We start from the raw sequence: 23,338 nt of genomic DNA on the forward strand, positions 1-23,338 counted from the left end.
GCCAGCCAGTCTGATTTACTAGAGGTGGTGAATATTCAGATATTTGCATTTTAACTAGTACCCAAACAATTCCCATGCAATAGCCCAAAGACCACCTTTGAAATACTGTTGGGTGAGGGAATACTGTTTCTTGAGGTGCTTTTTTGTTTGGTGGGTTGGTTGATTGGTTCTTCTCAGTCTCTGTGTGGAGAATAGGGAATTCTTAAGTTGCAATTAGTTTTAAAAGAATGAAAAAAAAGGACTTAGAAAAAAGTTATGTTGACTAGATGAGAGTGATGGAGGGAGGGAAAAGGAATAAGGCAGTCAGGGATCAGGGAAGACGATGGAGGGAGATAGTAGTAGGTTTTTTTTTTTGTTTTTTTTTTTACCATTTAACAAATACCGAATACTTACTGAATGTGAGTACTGTGCTAAATGCTGGAGATTCAAAGGTGAACTTGACAGCAGGGCCCACCCTCAGGGAGTTTACAATCTAGGGTAGGCTGAGACAGGTACAAAGGTACTGTGGGAAGGCCCCTAACCCAGGCTTGGCTTCCTGAGGGGGAATCTGCATGCTCTAGACCCGGAGGAGTAGTCGAGGAGGGGGCAAAGGGGCTCTAGAGCTAATTCATTCTATTTAATTTTTAAACTTTTTTTTTCTTGCTTACAAAAGTAATAATGTTTGTTATGAAACAACTTCCTAGCATAGGAAAGTAAAAGCCTTTTACAATCCTCCCTGCTACTGCTCACCGCCCTTCCCTGTCGGATCACCAGTCAGGAGATTGGGACCCCGCGACTTTGAGAATTTGTTCCGGGAAGGCGAAGTCCAGCATCGGTCCTCCCACCAGCAGGGGGTGGAGTACTGCAAGCCAGGCGGCCGGCGGGTCTCTCTTCCACACGTCGCTGGCGTGAGCGTCGGCGCTACATACTGCGCCTGCGCACGCGCCGCGGCCTTTTTCCCCCCCCGTAGCCGTGCTGGTTCCGCAGCTCGGTGGAGGCTAGAGCTTCTGTTCTACAGGATGGTAAGTGTGTATCCCGGTCTCGGGGCTACAGATGCACGGGGGTTCCCTCTCCTTGTCCTAAAGGCCGCCTAGGTTCCGTCTTGCGCGGCGCAGGGATCGGATGCCGTTAGATTGCCGGCTCTGCCGTGGTCGGGCTGCAGCTCCCAGCGTGGCCTTAATGGCTGCCACGGCGCACAAGCGGGCGGGGGGAGGGGTTGAAGAAGAGGGGAAGTTGGGGCAGAGGATTGGGGATGGGGTGAGTATAGTAGACAAACGGCAGGGGTAGTGCTGGCCCGGCAGAGGGGGCACCGGCAGGCGGCCGGGACGAAGAGATTGCGTGGAGTCAGTCTCAGACTAGCTGGGGGATGCCTGAGTGGAGACGGGCTGCGGCTCCTCGGACCCAGCTCCACCCATGACTGCTTGGTGGGTTTTCCGGGAGAGCGTCGGGGATGGCAAGTTGTTCGGAAAACCTGTGTTTTGGGGCCGAAGAAGTGGCTTTTAAGTCACAACCGTCAGTAGAATCTGGAGGCTGTGGGGTCTTTGGGCCCCGAAAAGAAGCTCATTTAGTTTGGTATGCGTCTTCTGTCTCTTTCTCTATATTGTTGCTGGCTCCGCTTTTTAATGATTCTTCGGGTGGGGTGTTGCTTTAGTTGGTGGGGGACAGTGTTGTTTTATTCGGGAGTAATTGCTGAATATATCCTTGGCCAGTTATGTTTTGTGGCAAGTAATTTAGGCTTTTGAAAAACGTTTGTGGAAAGAGAAGTATTAGGTTTTCGAAATGGGACAGTGTTAAGAACAGATTGACGTTTGCAAGATTGCTGTCTTGAACAGTGTTTTGCAAAAAGTTGGGCACTAAGATTATTGCTGGTCCAGTAGGGAACAAAAGTTGAGAGTAAGTTTAAGAATTTAAAATCAATGTGACAGCTTTATATCTGGTGAATATAATAAGTTGGCCTGCATTTTGTATGTTTTTTCATTCCATTTTTCCTGCTGATTTATTTTTATTTTGCTTTATAAAACTGTCAGTCTTGACAGATGGAAAGTAGAAGAAAAAGTGATTCTTGACCTCAGATTTGAGAAAGTGATGGTTGTCCGGATTCACTTTTGAAGTTTAAGTGTTATTTTGTTACATAGTTAACACAAATGTCAAAAGTATCAGAAGCTAAAACATTTATCAAAGTTTTAATAACATTCTTTTATCTTAAAGGGGTTTGTTAAAGTTGTCAAGAATAAGGCCTACTTCAAGAGATACCAAGTGAAATTTAGAAGACGGCGAGGTATGGTCAGGTTTTCATGTTCACGACATGAAAAGAATCTGCTTTGTAGTGGAATAGACTTTTTAAAATTACTTTTTTCTTTCAGAGGGCAAAACTGACTACTATGCTCGGAAAAGATTGGTAATTCAAGATAAAAATAAGTACAACACACCCAAATACAGAATGATAGTTCGTGTAACTAACAGAGATATCATTTGTCAGGTAAGTTGTATTCTAGACTCAAGTAATGGGTGGTAACCTCCACTCCCCCTTCTTCCCTCACTGTGGTAGAAAAGTTGTACTTGGGGAGCAAAACACAGTGTATGCATTAGGTCCATCTAGTCTAGTGCCTGGCACTCCAAGGAACATTAAGTGAGTAGTTCTTTTAGTAGGTCTGAAGTTGGAGCCTGGGAAATTGGTACTGTAAAAAATACTCTGAGGATCAGCTGTTTGGCAATCCTGACCCGGTTTAATTCCATTCACTTTCTAATTGGCGGGGGCGGGGCGGGATTAGAGAAGTTCATGGTACTGTGCTATTTTTGTGGGGGTGGGAGGGTAAATTTGAGACCCAGTAGAAGGTTCTTGCCCATTGCAATTCCAGTAAGATAGTAGAATTTATTGTGGACTAAGTTCACTTATCTAATACTTTGAAGAGGTAGGTAGTTGTGAGTGTTAAATTAGACTCTAAAGATTATTTTTATTCCTGCTTACTGTTCGAAATAGGTTTTAGTAAATACTTATGAAGGTATCTCCCATGTAAAAGACTTACAGAAAGTGGCAATTTGCTCCTAGAAGGTGGTTTTCTGGGCTTTTACAATTACGAAAACTTCGTACTTGAGATTTGGAGGAGACAGGCACATCTGTTTTCTGGGCAAACTAATTTGTTGGTTGTGAAGGCAATCTCTTCCTCCATACCTACAGATAACTAAAATATTAGGTTTTCTGAAACATTGTTGGACTTAGGTATGCTTAGTTTAAAAGGTGTTTGAAATAATCAGGGATTCCTTTTTGATTTTTCAAAGTGCCTCAATTCACCAGCTTTCCCAGCTCAAGGTCTTTTCAGTATTTCTCAGAAGTAAGGAACTACAGTATAACTTATTCCAAAGGTATTTTAATATTCGATGTCTGTGGTAATTTGAGACTTAACGTACTGTGAAATTAGTCAAACATACTTAAAAACTCATAAACCTACCTTCTGTAGTTGACCAAGGCATAATCGTTGTTGAAGGTGAGTGGGTTTAACTAAGACAGATCTTAAGTGATGCAGATCTATGTCTTTTTTTTTTTTTTTTTTGCGGTACACGGGCCTCTCACTGTTGTGGCCTCTCCCGTTGCGGAGCACAGGCTCCGGACGCGCAGGCTCAGCGGCCACGGCTCACAGGCCCAGCCGCTCCGCGTCATGTGGGATCTTCCCGGACCAGGGCACGAACCTGCGTCCCCTGCATCGGCAGGCGGACTCTCAACCACTGCGCCACCAGGGAAGCCCAGATCTGTGTCTTTCTGTTAAATCTTTTGAAAAAGAAGGCACTTAGGACAAGTAATCCACAAAAGAGTGAAAACAGATTACTAACCTGGTTTTTCTCTTATTGTAGATTGCTTATGCCCGTATAGAAGGAGATATGATAGTTTGTGCAGCTTATGCTCATGAACTCCCGAAGTATGGTGTGAAGGTTGGCCTGACAAATTATGCTGCAGCATATTGTACTGGCCTGCTGCTGGCACGCAGGGTATGTACAAGATTACTTTAAGTGATGTATTTTGGAATTAGCTCACTGGAGTTGTCTGCAACATAGATGGTTCACACATGGATAAGATACCTTCAGCTAGCTGTGGGGAGAGAGGAGTGCCTCCTGTTGTCCTGTGGCTTATAAGGGCGTCACCAGGGAAGATAATTTTATATAAATACATTGTTTAAGACAGATGTACTTTATAATCTGGGGAAGCTTTTTTTTCTGTTTTCTCCCGTTTGTTGGGTATATCTAGACCAAAAAGAATTTTTTTGCATTGATGGATATCTAATCTGTGCTGTCTGATATGGTAGCCGCTAGCCATATGTAGCTATTTAGCACTTGAAATGTGTCTAGTGCTACTGATAACTGAGTTTTTAACTTAAATATGAATAGCCGGTTGTGGCTAGTTGGTGACTATCTTGTTGGACAGATCTAGTCAGAAGTGTAGATCTTACCATCAGGGTACGTTAAAAATGCAGACTATACCCCACACCTTCAGAATTTATATTCTGATAGGATATCCAGGTGATTTATATGCATGCTAATTTTTTTTTTTTTTTTTTTTTTCCTGCGGTACGCGGGCCTCTCACTGTTGTGGCCTCTCCCGTTGTGGAGCACAGGCTCAGCGGCCATGGCTCACGGGCCCAGCCGCTCTGCGGCATGTGGGATCTTCCCAGACCGGGGCACGAACCCATGTGCCCTGCCTCGGCAGGCGGACTCTCAACCACTGTGCCACCAGGGAAGGCCTGCGTGCTAAATTTTGAGAAGCAGTCCCTTAAGCTTTTGAGGCGGGGGTAGGCATTGGTGGGGGGATTCATTTTTGTTTTAATAATCTTTGCCTTTGGGTGGCAACATTTCCTATAAAAGGAAACGAAAATGTGATCTTCACCTTGTTTTTGTTTTCTGACCTTGTTTTGCAGTGGAATTGTTAAGCGTGCATCATTGTTGGGGACCCACATCTTCACTGGTTATAAACATGTTTGGGTTGGGACATTGTCTTTTATATGAGCATCTTGGTGCAAAGGCAGTATAGATAACTAGCAGAGTAGTGGCACATATTAACATAATATAGGGCAGGGTAGAGCCACAAAAGTTCTCTTCAGCACAGGATCCTACTCATAATATTGTAATCAAATTAAACAAAACTGCATATGATAATATTTAATATTTGGTTGTTGAGTTATAGCTAAATATTACTGAGGAAAGGTGGAGATTACTTCCCTTGAGTAAATATAAGAATCAAATTTAAGTATCATGTCCTAATTGATTGCTACAAAAATCAAGTATGGACAATGTAGCAGATTCAGAAACTGTTAAACAGTTACACTTGTTGGTAAAATTGGGTGTCTGAAATTTCTTTTTGTGGCATTTAAAAATTGATATTTAAAAGCAGATTGGGATAAAGGGAAAAAGTGATTTGGAAAGAAATTTTTTGTCAGGTCATTAAAGTTGTGAATTTTGAGATATTGTTTGAATATATTCTAACAAGCATTTAGATTGGCTTCTTTGTTAATAGCTTCTTAATAGGTTTGGTATGGACAGAATTTATGAAGGCCAAGTCGAGGTGACTGGAGATGAATACAATGTTGAAAGCATTGATGGTCAACCTGGTGCCTTCACCTGTTACTTGGATGCAGGGCTTGCCAGGACTACTACTGGGAATAAAGTTTTTGGGGCCCTGAAGGGAGCTGTCGATGGAGGCTTGTCTATCCCTCACAGGTAATAATAGTATTCAAGGCCTCGTTGCCTGGACTCCAGTACTGCACTGTTTCTAACTGGTTGGGCTGTGGAGATAACTGAACCAATTAGAGTAATAGTAGCTATCATCGTGTACCTGCCATGTGCTGGGTACTGTGCAAAGGGAACCTGGCAGGGTGGGAAGGAACTGTAACATGGTTTATAAATGAAGAGACTGGGGTTCAGGGGTAAAATGATTTGTCCAAGGTTTTAGAGTCAGTAAACGGAAGAGCCAGTGTTGAAACCACTACCTTTTGTGTGTAGCTAAGTTTGGGTTAGAAATGAGCAACTTGATTCCACCAGTACTCCCCCTATTTTTTTTTTTGTTTGTTTAATTCAGAATGAAAATTTGTTTACTGAGTTATGGGGAAATACGGACTCTAGGGGGGGAAAAAGTTTGAGAAAAAGACATAAATTTTTAAACTTTCAACTGGAAATAAGAGTGTATGTATGCTGTTCTTAGGAGCTAATAAGTGGGTTTCAATTTGGTTGTTCCCTTGGTTTGAGTTAATGATTGTTATTGTTGAGTAGATACATCTTAAGGTGATTTATTAGCTTAGGAATATTTTAGTGATTGGTGATTTAACAACCAAAAACTTGCTTTTTCTGGCTTGCCTTTTTTGGTGGGGGGTGGGGGGTGGTTGGTGGGGTAAGCGATAAAATGTAACCTAACTGGAACGAACTTTTATAATGTAGGGTGGGGTTTTTTGGCCGGGGTGGTCTTGGCAATTCTCATTCAAGGCACCTGTTAAATGTGATCTGGAACAAATCACTTATTACCATGTACCCTGAGGCACCACTGAGAAACTGTAGGATTTAGGGAGAGTAATTTGGAAACCTTTTGCTATGAAATAAGGAGAACTAACTTTATAGTGGCCTTGGTTCATTTAATGTTATTTAAAGGTGCTTGTGGCATGATTTTCTATCCTGGAATTCAAAAATTAGCTGCTGAATGATGATATCCCACTAACTGAGCAGTCAGTAGTTGGTCCTTTGGTTGCATATGATGCAATTAATTGTTTCAAGACGGGACTGATGGCAGCTACTGAACTGAATTCCTTCTAGTGAACTGATTTCAACCAATATATACTAAAACATGGAAAACTTTATTTCAGTACCAAACGGTTCCCTGGTTATGATTCAGAAAGCAAAGAATTCAATGCTGAGGTACACCGAAAGCACATCATGGGGCAGAATGTTGCAGATTATATGCGTTACCTGATTGAAGAAGATGAAGATGCTTACAAAAAACAATTCTCTCAATACATAAAGAACAACGTAACTCCAGACATGGTAAAAATTTAACTAAAAATACCTGTATTGGTAAATTTATACAACCAGGTTTCCTACCTGTTTTGAGTGGGTATGTTAATACAGTTTTATTTCAGGTTAACAGTTAAAAGGTGAATATGGGCATGTTAAAATGAAATTGGGATGTTGGACCTAGGGTAGGTTAAAAGTCAGACAGGATACTGTTATGAGGAGCCGGACTTGTCAACGTGCTTTTAGGAATCTTGTAGATGCTGAAGGATGGCAGGCTTCAGGCATCCAAATCTAAAGCCTTTGGTGGCTTTTATGCATTTGGCTGTTCTGTATTTATAAATTTCATTCACGTGGTCATAATCCAATACAAGGTGCTAGTTACCAAACTTCACTCATTTTGAGGTCATGGGGGAAAAAGGTTCTTTCTTTATCTTAGCAGATAAGTGCTATGTTTGGACTTTCTGAATGTCTCAGGCATGCACACAAAAAGGGAGATGTACAGATTCTATCACTAGTTCTGTGTGATGTTGCAAAAGTGAAGGGACCTGTGTTTTCAAAAGTCAGTTTAATGTTGCAAAGTTTATCACCCCTAAAGTTGAGTCTCAGGGCTCTCTCTGTTAATACATTGAGGTAATTATTGATGACAGTGCCAGTTTCAACAGTGAAGGCATAGAACACAAAAATGACAGATTATTACAAACCTATTACAAATAATAGAATTATATGTAAATTGATACATGTCAAGTAATTGTTTTTATTAGGTTCTTTTCTGTTGCTGCATAGTTCGTATTTGGCATACCTATGTCTGAAAATTATTTCTAAAATAGAGTTATAATTGAGGGGAAGATCACTTTGTTTTTACATTTTCCTTTGCTAATGAGCTTTGTTCAAATGCATGTAGTAATTGCATTTAAAAAATTAATTTATTTTTGGCTGCGTTGGGTCTTCGTAGCTGCACACGGGCTTTCTCTAGTTGCAGAGAGCGGGGGCTACTCTTCCTTGTGGTGTGCATGCTTCTCACTGTGGTGGCTTCTCGTTGTAGAGCACGGGCTCTAGGTGTGTGGGCTTCAGTAGTTGTGGCTCGTGGGCTCTAGAGCACAGGCTCCTTAGTTGGGGCACACAGGCTTAGTTGCTCTGCGCGATGTGGGATCTTCCCAGACCAGGGCTTGAACCCGTGTCCCCTGCATTGGCAGGCAGATTCTTAACCACTGAGCCACCAGGGAAGCCCAGTAATTGCATTTTACTCATATGGAATGAGTAGTTTTAGAGTCCTGGATTACCTTGACTCATTCTTCAGGAAGGCTGTAATTGTTACTGAATTTCACACATTTTACAGTTTCTCTTCATGCCTTGGTCTTCCATGTGATCAATAGTCATTTGGGGGGGTGGGTATTGAAACACTTGAGAGAGTTGCAGCATTGTTTTTTGTTGAATTTTAGAACAAAATTCTCATTAATGTTTCTAATTGGATAGCGGTTTTCTAGGGAAATTCAGGCCTCTTTCTGAATCCACAGAAGCCTGATACTGCTGCCAGATACTGGTGATTTGTGGTAGTAGATCAAGAGGTTCCTGGTATGGGATCCTGGGAATAACTTTTGAAAAGACATTATCAGAAATCAATGGAAAATAGAAATATGGGGAACGTGGGAGGACAGAGATGTATTTGGCAGTTGTTTATTAGTCCATATATTTTTCATCTTAACATCTTAAATACTGGCATGTATCCAAACTTGAATGAAAGAATTTAGGTCACATGGTTTTAAATGAGCATAAAATGTGTTTCTGCAGAAAACAGTTTGCTTTAAACTTGAGTGACTCATGAAGTATAGCTGAATTATTGAGAAATACATGTGAATTTTTCTTGAGGAAGATTAAGTTATGTTTTGTGAATAGTGTCAATTCATGTTGCTTACGGTAAAAACTGGGACTTTCTTAGGAAAAGATGGGTTACAAAAAGATACCAATATTGACCTAGTTTAGCTCCTTTTGAGAATCTGGCTTAGAAGGACAAAATAGAGCAAGCAGTAGAATAGTGTGTTTTATTACTGTTTAGGGCATATGAAATGAAACCAAGTACTGTTTGCTTTGCTTTGTTTCAGATGGAGGAGATGTATAAGAAAGCTCATGCTGCAATACGAGAGAATCCAGTGTATGAGAAAAAGCCTAAGAAAGAAGTTAAAAAGAAGAGGTATGTGTTTTACTGTTTTTTGAAGAGAAAGAGGTTGGGAGGGCTTCCTGCCTTGTTTCATCTCGCTCAGACTCTGAGTGAAGTTGTGCAAACTCGATCACTAGCTCTGCATGATGTTGCAGAGGTGAGGGGAACCAGGTTTGCTAAAGTAATCGTGGTGATAGAAATGTATTAGCCTTGGATGCTACCGAGGTGGCCCATTCTGTCCCAGTACAAGTGTGTCTTTTTCAAACTTAAATATTCTCTATTCTCTTTAGCTATGGTTTTAAAAATTTATGTCCCTTTCTCTTCTTTTTACCTTGTTCTATAGGTGGAACCGTCCCAAAATGTCACTTGCCCAGAAGAAAGATCGGGTAGCTCAGAAGAAGGCAAGCTTCCTTAGAGCTCAGGAACGGGCTGCTGAGAGTTAATAAACCAAACCACAATTTCTACGAAGATTTTTCAGATAAAGACAGTAATAAACTTATTGAACATGTAGCTGTTTCTGTGTTAAGCTCTTGTTAATGAAACTGTGGGAAGTACCTGAAATTGACAGTCTTTTCCTTCCAGAAACCAAGTGTAGCTTTTTCCAGAAAATCTTAAATATTGCCTCAAAGTTCATACCTTGGGCATCTGTTCTTCCTGACAGGAGTTATCCCTTGAATTGTATGATGTGCAGCTGTCCTTAAAAAGTCTGGCAAGCAACAGACAAACCTTCCCCTAGAAATATTTCTTCCATTCATTTATTGTAACCACATAATGAGTTGGAAGAAAAAGTACCTTCAAAGTTTACAATTTTAAAGTAAGTGAAACTGATGCTACTCCATGGCCTTAGTTCTTGAGAGATAGCTGTCCAATGAAGGTCATATAATTTTAACACATTTATCCAGGTGAAACCTTTGAGCAGAAAATACTGGTTCTTTAATTATAAGAAGAGGTGTTTCATTTTATGGAGTTGAAAGGCCAGATCTGAATAACCACAAAAGAGGAGCAAATACTAACCCTTGTATATCAAGTTTACATGAGAAAAAGTGTTAGATGGATATATTTACATGCCTCTTGAGAAACAGTCGTTTGGCCAATAGGGAATACTGTTTGAAAATGGAAAATTATTAATAGGAAGTTTATATCCTCTTTTTTTTTCTTTTTTTTTTTTTTTGCGGTATGAGGGCCTCTCACTGCTGTGGCCTCTGCCATTGCGGAGCATAGGCTCCGGACGTGCAGGCTCAGTGGCCATGGCTCACGGGCCTAGCCGCTCTGCGGCATGTGGGATCTTCCCAGACCGGGGCACGAACCCGCGTCCCCTGCATCCGCAGGCGGACTCCAACCACTGTGCAACCAGGGAAGCCCTAATGTCCTGCTCTTAATGTCCCACTTTCCCATAGCTCAGATTCAAGATACGTATATCTGCGTTAGGTCTGTGGCCTAAAGATACGAGTTTTGAAGACCAGTTGGCTGGCTGATACTAAGATACAGACCCTTTAAATCTAGGATGATGAACTCATCCATATTCAGCCTCTAAAATTGGCAATTATATATTGCCAAGTAGAATGCTTCCTGATGGGTTTTTGGTGGGTAAGAGCCACTCAAAACTTTCTGAAGCCACATAAAATGTGATGTCTAAATGATTTAAGTGTATTTATAAGAAACCATGCTATTAACCCAACATCTGTTTATAAAGGAGTAATTTTAATTTACCTGCTTTGCAGTCTTAATTTCTGTTAATGTGCAAACTTTACCATGCTGAGACATTAGTAAATTTATAAATTTTCTTTTTTAAACAGCAGCTTCAATGCAAACACAATTTCCAGCACTGATATTTTGGCTAACAAATCTACAAAATACTCTGACCGTTGATGTTTATGGAATGAGGCTTTTCACAGCATTATTTTAAGTCATTAGTCAAAATAGTTACACAGTGAATGTACTAGGAAATGTACCAGCGTTTCTAAAAGGGCAGGAATTAATACTTTTGGACCTTTTGATCCTATACCTCCTGCCATTACTTCAGCAATCAACATGTATTTTAAGATGATGGCTTCCTTAGGATCAGGGGAAAGGAGTTTTGTGATAACTGGCAAGGATTTGAATCAAGCCATTTAGAAAAAATGTTCAAGATTTTTCTTTTGAAGTGCTCAGTTTCTTAAAATGGTCACAATGTCCAAATGAACTAAGAGTCGTTTGTGTAGGAAATTTTCTTCCACAGTAATGTTTTTAGGTTATTTAGTATCAAAGAATGTTCCATTTCCATTTGATTTGCTGTGACTTTGAGAGCAATACAGGAATACAGCTGCTTTTCTAATTCTTCACGAATTTCAACTGGAGCACCACGCAATAGGTAGTCTTTGAGTAACTGGCAGGCTTTTGCCAAGTTTGGTTGTATCACTTCTGAGGTACACTTCATTGTACTCTGATCACAGCTAGTTCGACAATCCGTGCCATAGACACAGTCCAAATCAGACTCACAGTGACGATCCTTTATAAGTTCTTTCAGGTTTGTCTCTGGCACAATTTTTCTCATGTCCACCATTTTCAAATCATACTTATCATTATATCCTAGGTTTTTGGCACTAGTATCGCACATGAGGAAGTTTCCATAGGGGCCATGGAAAACATCTTCCACAAATTCTAGAAGTCCTATGGCTATTTTAGCCTTTCTAGGCCATGATGGTGTGAACAACTGATCCATGCTTCTTCTGAACCCAGATGGAATAAAAAGTTCAATGACCCATGGAAGGCTTATTCCATAAAGAGAGGTATATTCAACACTTTCCATCACATAGAGATCACCACAGAATCCCATTAATTTGGGGGTATGCTCTTTATCTTGAAGTATTACCATGAGAAGAAATTCATTTAATTGAAGAAGTGCCCATGCTGACTTTGCTTCTCCCAAGGAAACCTGGCCATCTTTGTCTCCATCAGCCACTGTCAAGATGAGATTAACCAGTTCAGAGAGGTTGCCTTGGTCACCCAACTTTGCCTGTAAAGATAAGAATTTGGCTAATTATACAGAAGCAATGAAAAACAAGAATCTCATATGTAACATACTAACTTCCTTTACAGGGATAATTACCATGCTAAGTAATAACCTTGCTACTGAATACCCATAGGAGACTTAATACCTTTCCAAATATTTATAATGTTTGCTAAGTGAGTCAGAACTATGTTTTATGTACTTGAGGTGAAACCCACTTTGCTAAGTATATTTGTTAAGAAATAGCCACCTTAACGCCCATAGCCTCCTTAGACCTTGTAGATAAATACAGTTAACCAAGCCATTAATTAATCTTTGTCTTATTCATACACTTATTTGCAAAATTGCAGTGTAATTTGCCTATATCCAAAGTTAAAGGGTCAACTACAAATTATTTTCTCCTATTTTGTAATTGTTACTATATTAATTATTTTATTCAAGGTGTTCCAATAATGAATGCTACAAGTATTTCCCTGTGGAGACTCTCTGGCATAAAACAGTCTAAAAGTGTCAACTGTTCAAAGAAAATAAAGATTTTGAGTTAAAATATAAGAGCAATAAAAATGAGAAAAGGGCTTCCCTGGTGGCGCAGTGGTTGGGAGTCTGCCTGCCAATGCAGGGGACACGGGTTCGTGCCCCTGTCCGGGAAGATCCCACATGCCGCGGAGCGGCTGGGCCCGTGAGCCGTGGCCGCTGAGCCTGCGCGTCCGGAGCCTGTGCTCCGCAACGGGAGAGGCCACAACAGTGAGAGGCCCGCGTACCGGAAAAAAAAAAAAATTTGCAATCAGTCTACTAATTTTATTTCACCTTTTAAAAGTGTATCAGTTTTAATGTCAAGCTATAGAGCAGCCCATCTACTTAATGAACTCTCACATCTGGACATTTTTAGCGATAGTAAGTAATGTTAAACACCCTCCATACATTTTTTTCTTTTCTTTGAATTATTTCCTCAAGATGGAGTCCCTGATATAGGTCAAAGAATACCAACATTTTCATGGCTTAGAATGAGGTCCTGCCAGCTTCCAGAAGAGTACCACTTCACACTAGCAACATGTGAATGCATATACTTACTTTAAAGAGACTGTAGACCATTTCTTTGAATTTCTGTACAGTAGTTCCCCTAGTTGGCTTATCAAATAGCACTATTTCTTTTCTTGGTTCCAATTCAGTTCCAAAATCAAGATGAAGTGCTTGTTCCATTTGACATTTCACAACACCTGGTAGATTATCCCAAATCCCTAAATACATCTGTGAAAAGAATGACAAGTTATGCTTTAGGCAGAGTAGAAAACTCTAATCTACCACGATATTTTTAGTGTCCTCCTCTTAAAAAAACACACAAGCAACAGAACCAAGATTGAGCTGACTTTCTGAATTGCAAATTTGAAATCATACTTCAAAGCTTTTTTTCCTTAATTTTTTAAAATTATAAATGTATTGCATACCTAAATATATATATATTTTTTGACCATGGTCATCAGTTTTATTATTTTCCATGTTTTAAATTGTAAAATATCAAAAATAGAAAACTTACCATCTTAACTATTTTTAACATACAATTCAGTGGTATTAGATTCATGAGGCTGTGCTACCATCACCACCATCTGTCTCCAGAACTCTTTTCATTTTGTAAAATTGAAACTCTCTACCATTACACGGTAACTCCCTGTTCTCCTTCCCCCAGCCCCCAGCCCATCACCAGTCTACTTTCTGTCTTTATACTCACTCTTAAGTATCTCATATAAGTGGAATCATACAGAATCTGTCCTTTTGTGACTGGCTTATTTCATAATGTCCACATTGTAGCATGTGTCACAATTCCCTTCCTTTTTAAAGCTGAATACTATTACATTGTAGGAATATCCCACATTTTACATTTCCTTTCATCCACTGATTGACACTTGGGTTGCTTCCATGTTTTAGCTATTGTGAATATTATGAACATGGATGTACAAATATCTCTTCGAGATCCTGATTTCAATTCTTTTACATACATACCCAGAAGTGGAATTTCTGAATCATAGGGCCATGCTACTTTTAATTTTTTGAGGAGCTGCCAACCTGTTTTTCTCAGCGGCTACACCATTTTACATTCCCACCAACAGTGGGTTCCAGTTTTTCTGCCTTATTGCCAACACTTGTTATTTTCTTTTTTTTTTTTCCAGAATAAACTCACAGAGGAGAAATGCTTGTCCTGAGTTGTTTTACCACTTGTCAATATTTCACACTCTCTAGACAACCAGAAAATGATTCCAAGGACACGTAGCAATCCTTCTTTTCTGGTTTTTTTGATAGTAGCCATCCTGATGGGTGTGAGGTGGTATCTCACCGGGTGCTTTTTTTTCCTTAGTTCCCCAACCATGGATCGAACCCGGGTGTCGGCAGTGAAAGCGCCAAGTCCTAATCACTGTACTGCCAAAAAATTCCCTAATTGTGGCTTTGATTTGCATTTCCCTAATAACCAGTGATGCTGAGCATCTTTTCAGGCACTTATTGCACATTTGTATATCTTTTTTCAAGAATGAATCCGGCTGTTTGTTTTTTTGTTGTTGAGTTTTAGGAGCCCTCTATATATTCTGTATATTAATCCCTTATCAGATATATGATTTGCAAATATTTCCTCCCATTTTGTGAGCTTCTGTTTTATTCTACTGGTATTGTCTTTTGATGCACAATATTTAAAAATTGTCATGAAGTACAATTTGTCTATTTTTTCTTTTGTTGCCTGTGGCTTTGGAGTCATATGCAAGAAATCATTGCCAAACCCAATGTCACGAAGCTTTTGCCCTATGTTTTCATCTAAGAGTTTTATTTATTTTTTATTTTTCAAAATATTTATTTATTTATTTATCTGGTTGTGCTGGGTCTTAGTTGTGGCAGGAGGGCTCCTTAGTTGCAGCACACATGTGGGATCTAGTTCCCTGACCAGGGATCGAACCCTGGGCCCCCTGCATTGGGAGCACAGAGTCTTAACCACTGCGCCACCAGGGGAGTCCCTAAGAGTTTCATAGTTTTAGTTCTTACCATTAGATCTTTGATCCATTTTGACTTAAATTTTGAGAATGGTGTTAGGTAAGGGTCCACCTTCATTCTTTTGCATGTGTATATCCAGCTTTCCCAGTACCATCTGTTGAAAAGACAGTCCTTTTCCTATTGAATGGTCTTAGCACCCTTGTCAAAAATCATTTGAGGGACTTCCCTGGTGGCTCAGTGGTTAAGAATCTGCCTGCCAATGCAGGGGACGCGGGTTCGACCCCTGGTCCGGGAAGATCCCACATGCCACGGAGCAACTAAGCCCATGAACCACAACTACTGAGCCTGTGTGCTGCAACTACTGAAGCTCGCATGCCTACAGCCCGAGCTCTGCAACAAGAGAAGCCACTGCAATAAGAAGCTCATGCACCGCAACGAAGAGTAGCCCCTACTCACCACAACTAGAAAAAGCCCATGTGCAGCAACAAAGACCCAATGCAGCCAAAAAAAAAAAAAAAAAAAAAGAATCATTTGACCATATATGTGAGGGCTTATTTCTGGGCTCTCTATTCTATTCCATTAGTCTATATATCTGTCCTTATTCCACTACCACATTGTTTGATTACTGCAGCTTTTTTTTTTCTTCTCTTTTTTTTGCCGTACGCGGGCCTCTCACTGTTGTGGCCTCTCCCGTTGCGGAGCACAGGCTCCGGACGCGCAGGCTCAGCGGCCATGGCTCATGGGCCCAGCCGCTCCGCGGCATGTGGGATCTTCCCGAACTGGGGCACGAACCCGTGTCCCCTGCATAGGCAGGCAGACTTGCAACCACTGCGCCACCAGGGAAGCCCGATTACTGCAGCTTTATAGTAAGATTTGAAATCAGGAAGTGAGTCCTCCAGCTTTCTGGTATTTTTTTTAGGATTGTTTTGGCTATTTAGGGTCCCTTGAGATCCCATATGAATTTTAGGACTTTTTCTATTTCTGCAAAAAATTGTCTTTGGGATTTTGCTCGGGATTGCACTGAATCTTGATCATGCTGGGTAATATTAACATCTTAAAAATATTGTCTTCCAATCTATGAACATGGGATGTGGTTACATTTGTTTATGTCTTTAATTTCTTTCAGCAATGTTTTGAAGTTTTCACTGTATAAGTCTTTCACCTCCTTGGTTAAGTTAATTCCTAAGTATTCTTTTTGATGCAATTATGAATGTAATGGTTTTCTTAATTTCTTTTCTGGACTGTTCATTGTTAGTGTATAGAAATACAATTGATTTTTTTAAAAATTAATTAATTTTTTTTTTTTTTGCGGTACGTGGGCCTCTCACTGTTGTGGCCTCTCCCATTGTGGAGCACAGGCTCTGGACGCGCAGGCTCAGCGGCCATGGCTCACGGGCCCAGCCGCTCCGTGGCATGTGGGATCTTCCTGGACTGGGGCACGAACCCGTGTCCCCTGCATCGGCAGGCAGACTCTCAACCACTGTGCCACCAGGGAAGCCCTAGAAATGCAACTGATTTTTGTGTGTGGACTTCGAATTCATTTATTAGTTCTAATGATTTTTTTGTGGAATCTTTAGGTTTTTCTACAAATAAGATCCATATCCTCTGTCAACAGAGGTAATTTTACTTTTTCCTTTCCCATTTTTCCTTTCCCATGCCTTTTATTTCTTTGTTTAATTGATCTGGCCAGAGCTTCCAGTACTATGTTGAATAGAAGTGGTGAAAGTGGGCATCCTTGCCTTGTTCTTAGATGAAAAACTTTCAGTCTTTCACTATTGAGTATGATGTTAGCTGTGGGTTTTTCACATAAGAGTTTTTAGTATGTTGAGGTAGTTGCCTTCTATTCCTAGTTTGCTGTGTGTTTTTATCATGAATTTTGTCAAATGCCTTTTCTGCATCAATTGCGATGATCCTTTTTTTCTCCTTCATTCTGTTTATTTGGTGTATTACACTGCTCAATTTTCATATGTTGAACCAGCAAAAGTTAATAAGGATTAATGTGGGACTTCCCTGGTGGTCCAGTGGCCAGTGGTTGGGACTCCGAGCTTCCACTGCAGGGGGCATGGATTTGATCCCTGTTCGGGGAACTAGGATCCTACATGCCTCATGGCGCAGCCAAAAAAAAGGACTGGTGCTAGCTCTTCTTTAAATGTTTGGTAGAATTTACCATGAAGCCCACACGTCCAGGGCTTTTCTTGTTGGGAGTCCTGATTACCAATTCAGTCTCCTTACTAGTTATAGGTCTATAAAGATTTTCTATTTCTTAGTAGGTTTTGTGTTTCTAGGAATTTGCCCATTTCATCTAGATTATCCAATTTGTTGGTGTACAATTGTTCACTGTACTCTCATATAATCCTTTTTATTTATGTAGAACTGATAGTAATGTCCCCGCTTCATTTCTGATTTTAGTTATTTGAGTCTTCTGTTTCTCAGTCCACCTAGCTAAAGGTTTGTCAAATTTTGTTGAACTTTTCAAAGAACCAACTTTTGGTTTCATTGATTTTCTTTATTATTATTTCTTTATTATTGTTTTTCTATTCTCTATTTCCTTTATCTCTGCTGTAATCCGTATTATTTCCTTCCTTCTGCTAGGTTTGGGTTTAGTTTGCTCTTCATTTTATAATTCCTTATGTTGTAAAGTTTGATTGTTTATTTGAGATCTTTCTTATTTCTAATGTGTTTATAGCTGTAAATATAATTTTTTTAAAGTCAAATTACACAGAAAGATGAAAGGAAAAGTTCTACACCCATTTCTCTAATTCCCAGAATTAGTCACTATTAACTATCTATTTATCAAACTAACATTATATGGTGCTTTACTCTGTGCTACAGTCTACTAATTTATCTTACTCCCTATAACAACCTTATGCAGTAGATACTATTATTATCCTGATTTAACTGATAGAGAAACTGAAGCAGAAAGAAGTGAAGCAGCATGATGAAGGGAATACAATAGTGGAAAAGCCAACATATTAATCCAGGCAGTCTACTCTTGCTTATACATAAAAAACAGGGCTTCCCTGGTGGCACAGTGGTTGAGAGTCTGCCTGCCGATGCAGGGGACACGGGTTTGTGCCCCGGTCTGGGAAGATCCCACATGCCACGGAGCGGCTGGGCCCGTGGGCCTGTGCGTCCGGAGCCTGTGCTCCACAATGGGAGAGGCCACAACAGTGAGAGGGCCGCGTGACGCAAAAACAACAAACAAAACAAAACAAAACAAAAACAAACAAAAAAACAAATATGACCATATTAATTGGTAATATTAATCACTCCTCTGTGTTAAACCCTCTAATTCAATCAGAATAAAGTCCAAAGCCCTTTTCATTGTCTGCTAGGCTTCTTATGAGCTGGCCTGCTTCTCCAACCTGATCTTTACCACTTACTCCCTGGGTCTCTATATCCCATCTACATGTGTCTTCTCTATGTTCCTTGAACCTATCAGCATTATTCCTGTTTCATGACCTCCTTCACTTGCTGTTGGTTTTGCCTGGAATGCACTCTCACCGATCTTCATACGGCTGGTTCCTTCACATCATTCAACTCTCAGCCCAGATGTCACTTTAGGGAGGCCTTCCCCAACCCCCTACCTAGAATAGATCCCTCTTCCATCACAGGTCACTCTCTAACCCATGACCCTATTTTATTTTCTTCACAGCCCTTACCAATGTCTGAAATGATCTTATTTCTTTTTTAAATTTTTACTTATTTATTTATTTATTTATCTATTGGCTGCGTTGGGTCTTTGTTGCTATGCGCAGGCTTTCTCTAGTTGCAGCGAGCAAGGGCTACTCTTCGTTGCGGTGCACGGGCTTCTCATTGCAGTGGCTTCTCTTGTTGCAGAGCATGGGCTCTAGGTGCGTGGGCTTCAGTAGTTGTGGCATGCGGGTTTCAGTAGTTGTGGCGCGTGGGCTCTAGAGCGCAGGCTCAGTAGCTGTGGTGCACGGGCTTAGCTGCTCCGCGGCATGTGGGATCTTCCTGGTCCAGGGATCAAACCCGTGTCCCCTGCATTGGCAGGCAGATTCCTAACCACTGCACCACGAGGAAGTCCCTGAAATGATCTTATTTCTTTATTGACTCTTTTATCATCTGTCCTCTTTCACATGAAACATAAGGCATATGAGGCCAGAGGCTTTGTCTGTCTTATTCCCCATGGTCTCTCCCAATGCCTTAAGCAGTACCTAGGACATAGCAGATACTCAAATATTGGACTTTACTTCAGAAATCCTCTTAAACATGGCTAGTAGTGTAGACTTAAAATCTATTTTAAACTTCTATAAGATGAATGAGTATTTATATTGGAAATTTAGAAATAATTCAAAGAAAAAAGATGAACATAAAAATCATGCAATATTCCACTGCTCAAGTATAACCAGCGTTGATTTTTTTTTCTTTATAAATTTATTTATTTTTGGCTGCATTGGGTCTTCATTGCTGCATGCAGGTTTTCTCTAGTTGCAGCAAGTGGGGGCAGCTCTTCATTGCGGTGCAAACCTGCCCTGCAAGTTTCTTAACCTTGTGACCTCTCTTGCCTCAGTTTCTTTAACAATAAAATGGAAATAATGACAATACCTCTTTCATAGGGGATCAAAGAGAAATACATGAAAAGTTCTTAGAACAATGTTGACATACAGAAAACAATATAACAAACACCTGTGTACCTACTATCTTCATAACAGACCTTAACCTTTTGCCATATTTGCTTCATTTTTTATTTTTATTTATTTTCTATTTTTTTAATTTTTTTGCGGTATGCGGGCCTCTCACTGTTGTGGCCTCTCCCGTTGCAGAGCACAGGCTCCGGATGCACAGGCTCAGTGGCCACGGCTCACGGGCCTAGCCGCTCTGCGGCATGTGGGATCTTCCCAGACCGGGGCACCAACCCACGTCCCCTGCATTGGCAGGCGGACTCTCAACCACTGCGCCACCGGGGAAGCCCTGTTTCATTTTTTTTTTTAAATTTATTTTATTTATTTTTGGCTGTGTCGGGTCTTCATTGCTGCACGCGGGCTTTCTCTAGTTGCAGCGAGCAGGGTCTACTCTTCATTGTGGTGCGTGGGCTTCTCATTGCAGTGGCTTCTCTTGTTGCGGAGCATGGGCTCTAGACATGCAGGCTTCAGTAGTTGTGGCACATGGGCTTAGCTGCTCCGCGGCATGCGGGATCTTCCCAGACCAGGGCTCAAACCCGTGTCCCCTGCATTGGCAGGCGGATTCTTAACCACTGTGCCACTAGGGAAGTCCCTAGGAAGTGTTTTTAAAAAGATTTTAAAAGAAAGTATTAGAAGGTTGATTGCACTTGCTTTTATCTTAGGATATTGTGCTACTTAAGGAATTGCTTAGAGATCTGTTCTAGAATCTATTAATAACTAGTGATTGAAGCTATCAAGTTATATCTTTCCAATGGATTTTAACTTTTTTTTTTTTTTTTTTTTTTTTTTTTTTTTTGCGGTACGCAGGCCTCTCACTGTTGTGGCCTCTCCTGTTGCGGAGCACAGGCTCCGGACGCGCAGGCTCAGCAGCCATGACTCACAGGCCCAGCGGCTCCGGGGCATGTGGGATCTTCCCGGTCCGGGGCACGAACCCGTGTCCCCTGCATCGGCAGGCGGACTCTCAACCACTGCGCCGCCAGGGAAGCCCCCCAATGGATTTTAACTTTTTTTAAAATAAATTTTATTTATTTATTTATTTAGGCTGCATTGGGTCTTCATTGCTGTGCACAGGCTTTCTTTAGTTATGGCAAGCGAGGGCTACCCTTCATTGCGATGCGTGGGCTTCTCACTGTGGTGGCTTCTCTTGTTGCGGAGCACAGGCTCTAGGCACATGGGCTTCAGTAGTTGCGGCATGCGGGCTCAGTAGTTGTGGCTCATGGGCTCTAGAGCGCAGGCTCAGTAGTTGTGGCGCACAGGCTTAGTTGCTCTGCGGCATGTGGGATCTTACTGGACCAGGGACTGAACCTGTGTCCCCTGCATTGGCAGGCGGATTCTTAACCACTGCGCCACCAGGGAAGTCCTGGTTTTGATGTTTTGTTGTATTTTCTTCTAGCACAATGGTGTCCTATTGTTTTAATTTATATTTCTTTGATGATAGGTGAGGTAGAATATTTTTTTCATTATGCTTATCAGCTATTTATAGTTCTTCTTTTGTGATTTAGCTCATCCTGTCCTCTGCCCATGCCTCTAGTTTAATTCTTCATTCAGGTATGAGCTCAAATTTTATCTTAGAAAGGTCCTCCCTGTTCACCTCTTCTAAAGCATATTTTTACCCTCATCGTCCCCTGCATTTTTCATCAACCCACCCTGTGTACAACCTATATAAAACACACCATGTTCTGTAATTTCCTTGCTTATTTATTTATCTATCAACTGTTTATGTTCCCCATCCCTCTGGAATAATGTGACTCACAGGGAAGTAATCTTATCTATCTTAATCACCACTATTTTCCTAATAACGAAAACAGTGTCTGGAACATGCTGGGAATAGGGGATTTATAAACATCTGTTGGATGAGTGAATCAATGCATACACAACTGAAGTATTTAAAATGTCCTAAAGTTCTAGTTCAAGAATGCTCTTAACAATGCTTTAATTTAGTTTAAGGTAAAATCAGAGAGCACCATAAATCTGGACTGTTTATTCATAATGTCCATACCTGATTGTTGGGCTTGGTCGATAAGCATTTTCCAAAGTAAAGAGTTTCTGTAACACAAAGGCTATTACATGCGGGCCCATCAATAACTCCAGTCTTGTACTTGTCACACTAAAAACCAGGAAATAGAAAAGTAGTTAATAGAAAAATGTTCATAAGAAGAAACATATTAAAAATTTGCAAACTAAGCAATTGACAAAGGATTAATCTCCAAAATATACAAATAGCTCATGCAGCTCTATGTCAAAAAAAACCAACAACCCAATCAAAAAATAGGCAGAGGATCTAAATAGACATTTCTCCAAAGAAGATATACAGATTGCCAACAAATACATGAAAGAATGCTCAACATCACTAATCATTAGAGAAATGCAAATCAAAACTACAATGAGATGTCACCTCACACCAGTCAGAATGCCCAACATCAAAAAATCTACAGACAATAACTGCTGGAGAGGGTGTGGAGAAAAGGGAACCCTCTGGCACTGTTGGTGGGAATGTAAATTGATACAGCCACTATGGAGAACAGTATGGAGGGTCCTTAAAAAACTAAAAATAGAATGGTATGATTGTATGGTAATACGATCCAGCAATCCCACTCCTGGGCACATATCCGGAGAAAACCATAATCTGAAAAGATACACGCACCCCAGTGTTCACTGCAGCACTATTTACAATATCCAAGACATGGAAGCAACCTAAATGTTCATCGACAGAGGAATGAATAAAGAAGATGTGGCTATATATAATGGAATATTACTCAGCCATAAAAAATAATGAAATAATGCCATTTGCAGCAACATGGATGGACCTAGAGATTATCATACTAAGTGAAGTTAAGTCAGAAAGAGAAAGACAAATATCATATGATATCACTTACATGTAGAATCCAAAAAAAAAGATACAAATGAACTTATTTATAAAACAGAAACAGTCTTACAAATATCAAAAACAAACTTATGGGGGCTTCCCTGGTGGTGCAGTGGTTGAGAAACTGCCTGCCAATGCAGGGCACACGGGTTCGAGCCCTGGTCTGGGAAGATCCCACATGCCGCGGAGCAACTAGCCCCGTGAGCCACAATTACTGAGCCTGCATGTCTGGAGCCTGTGCTCCGCAACAAGAGAGGCCGCGACAGTGAGAGGCCCGCGCACCGTGATGAGGAGTGGCCCCCACTTGCCGCAACTAGAGAAAGCCCTTGCACAGAAATGAAGACCCAACACAGCACAATTAATTAATTAATTAATTAATAATAAAAATAAATTAAAAAATTAAAAAAAAAAACTTATGGTTACCAAAGGGGACAGAGGGGGGAGGGATAAATCAGGAGCTTGGGATGAACACACACACACTATTATATATAAGATAGATAACCAACAAGGACATACTGTATATAGCACAGGGAACTCTACTCAATATTCTGTGATAACCTTTAAGAGAAAAGAATCTAAAAAAGAATGAATATATGTATATGTATAACTGAATCACTTTGCTGTACACCTGAAACTAACACATTGTAAATCAACTATACACCAATAAAATTAAAATTTTAAAAAGAAGAAACATATTAGAGACACCATAAAGAGATACCTATATTCTTTAAGAGAAAGTCCTA

The 23,338-nt window shown here is 40.6% G+C and overlaps 2 protein-coding genes across 2 annotated transcripts in view; one reads left to right on the forward strand and one right to left on the reverse strand.

Moving 5' to 3' along the window:
- Positions 1-897: 897 nt before the first annotated feature.
- On the forward strand, positions 898-9,631 carry RPL5 (ribosomal protein L5). The gene is made up of 8 exons (XM_082613408.1): positions 898-1,001; positions 2,188-2,257; positions 2,343-2,458; positions 3,829-3,963; positions 5,483-5,685; positions 6,819-6,996; positions 9,066-9,154; positions 9,465-9,631. The coding sequence occupies exons 1-8, from the start codon at positions 999-1,001 to the stop codon at positions 9,562-9,564; spliced, it is 894 nt and encodes a 297-aa protein (XP_082469534.1). The 5' UTR covers positions 898-998; the 3' UTR covers positions 9,565-9,631.
- Positions 9,632-9,724: 93 nt separating this feature from the next.
- The window catches only part of DIPK1A (divergent protein kinase domain 1A), a 122,393-nt gene continuing 108,779 nt past the window's right edge, over positions 9,725-23,338 (reverse strand). The window contains exons 3-5 of the mRNA XM_082613407.1: positions 21,729-21,836; positions 13,182-13,358; positions 9,725-12,116 (exon numbers count right to left, since the gene is read on the reverse strand). Of these exons, the coding sequence (XP_082469533.1) occupies positions 11,304-12,116; positions 13,182-13,358; positions 21,729-21,836 (1,098 nt within the window). The 3' untranslated portion in view covers positions 9,725-11,303. The remainder of the gene's footprint in view (positions 12,117-13,181; positions 13,359-21,728; positions 21,837-23,338) is intronic.

Source organism: Mesoplodon mirus, assembly GCF_964341445.2.
Source record: "Mesoplodon mirus genome assembly, chromosome: 3".
Taxonomy (NCBI): Eukaryota; Metazoa; Chordata; class Mammalia; order Artiodactyla; family Ziphiidae; genus Mesoplodon; species Mesoplodon mirus.

Coding starts and splice junctions, on each gene's coding strand:
- RPL5 (XM_082613408.1), top strand. Junction 2,459..3,828: donor ACAGAGATATCATTTGTCAG/GTAAGTTGTATT, acceptor CTCTTATTGTAG/ATTGCTTATGCCCGTATAGA. Junction 9,155..9,464: donor AAAGAAGTTAAAAAGAAGAG/GTATGTGTTTTA, acceptor CTTGTTCTATAG/GTGGAACCGTCCCAAAATGT.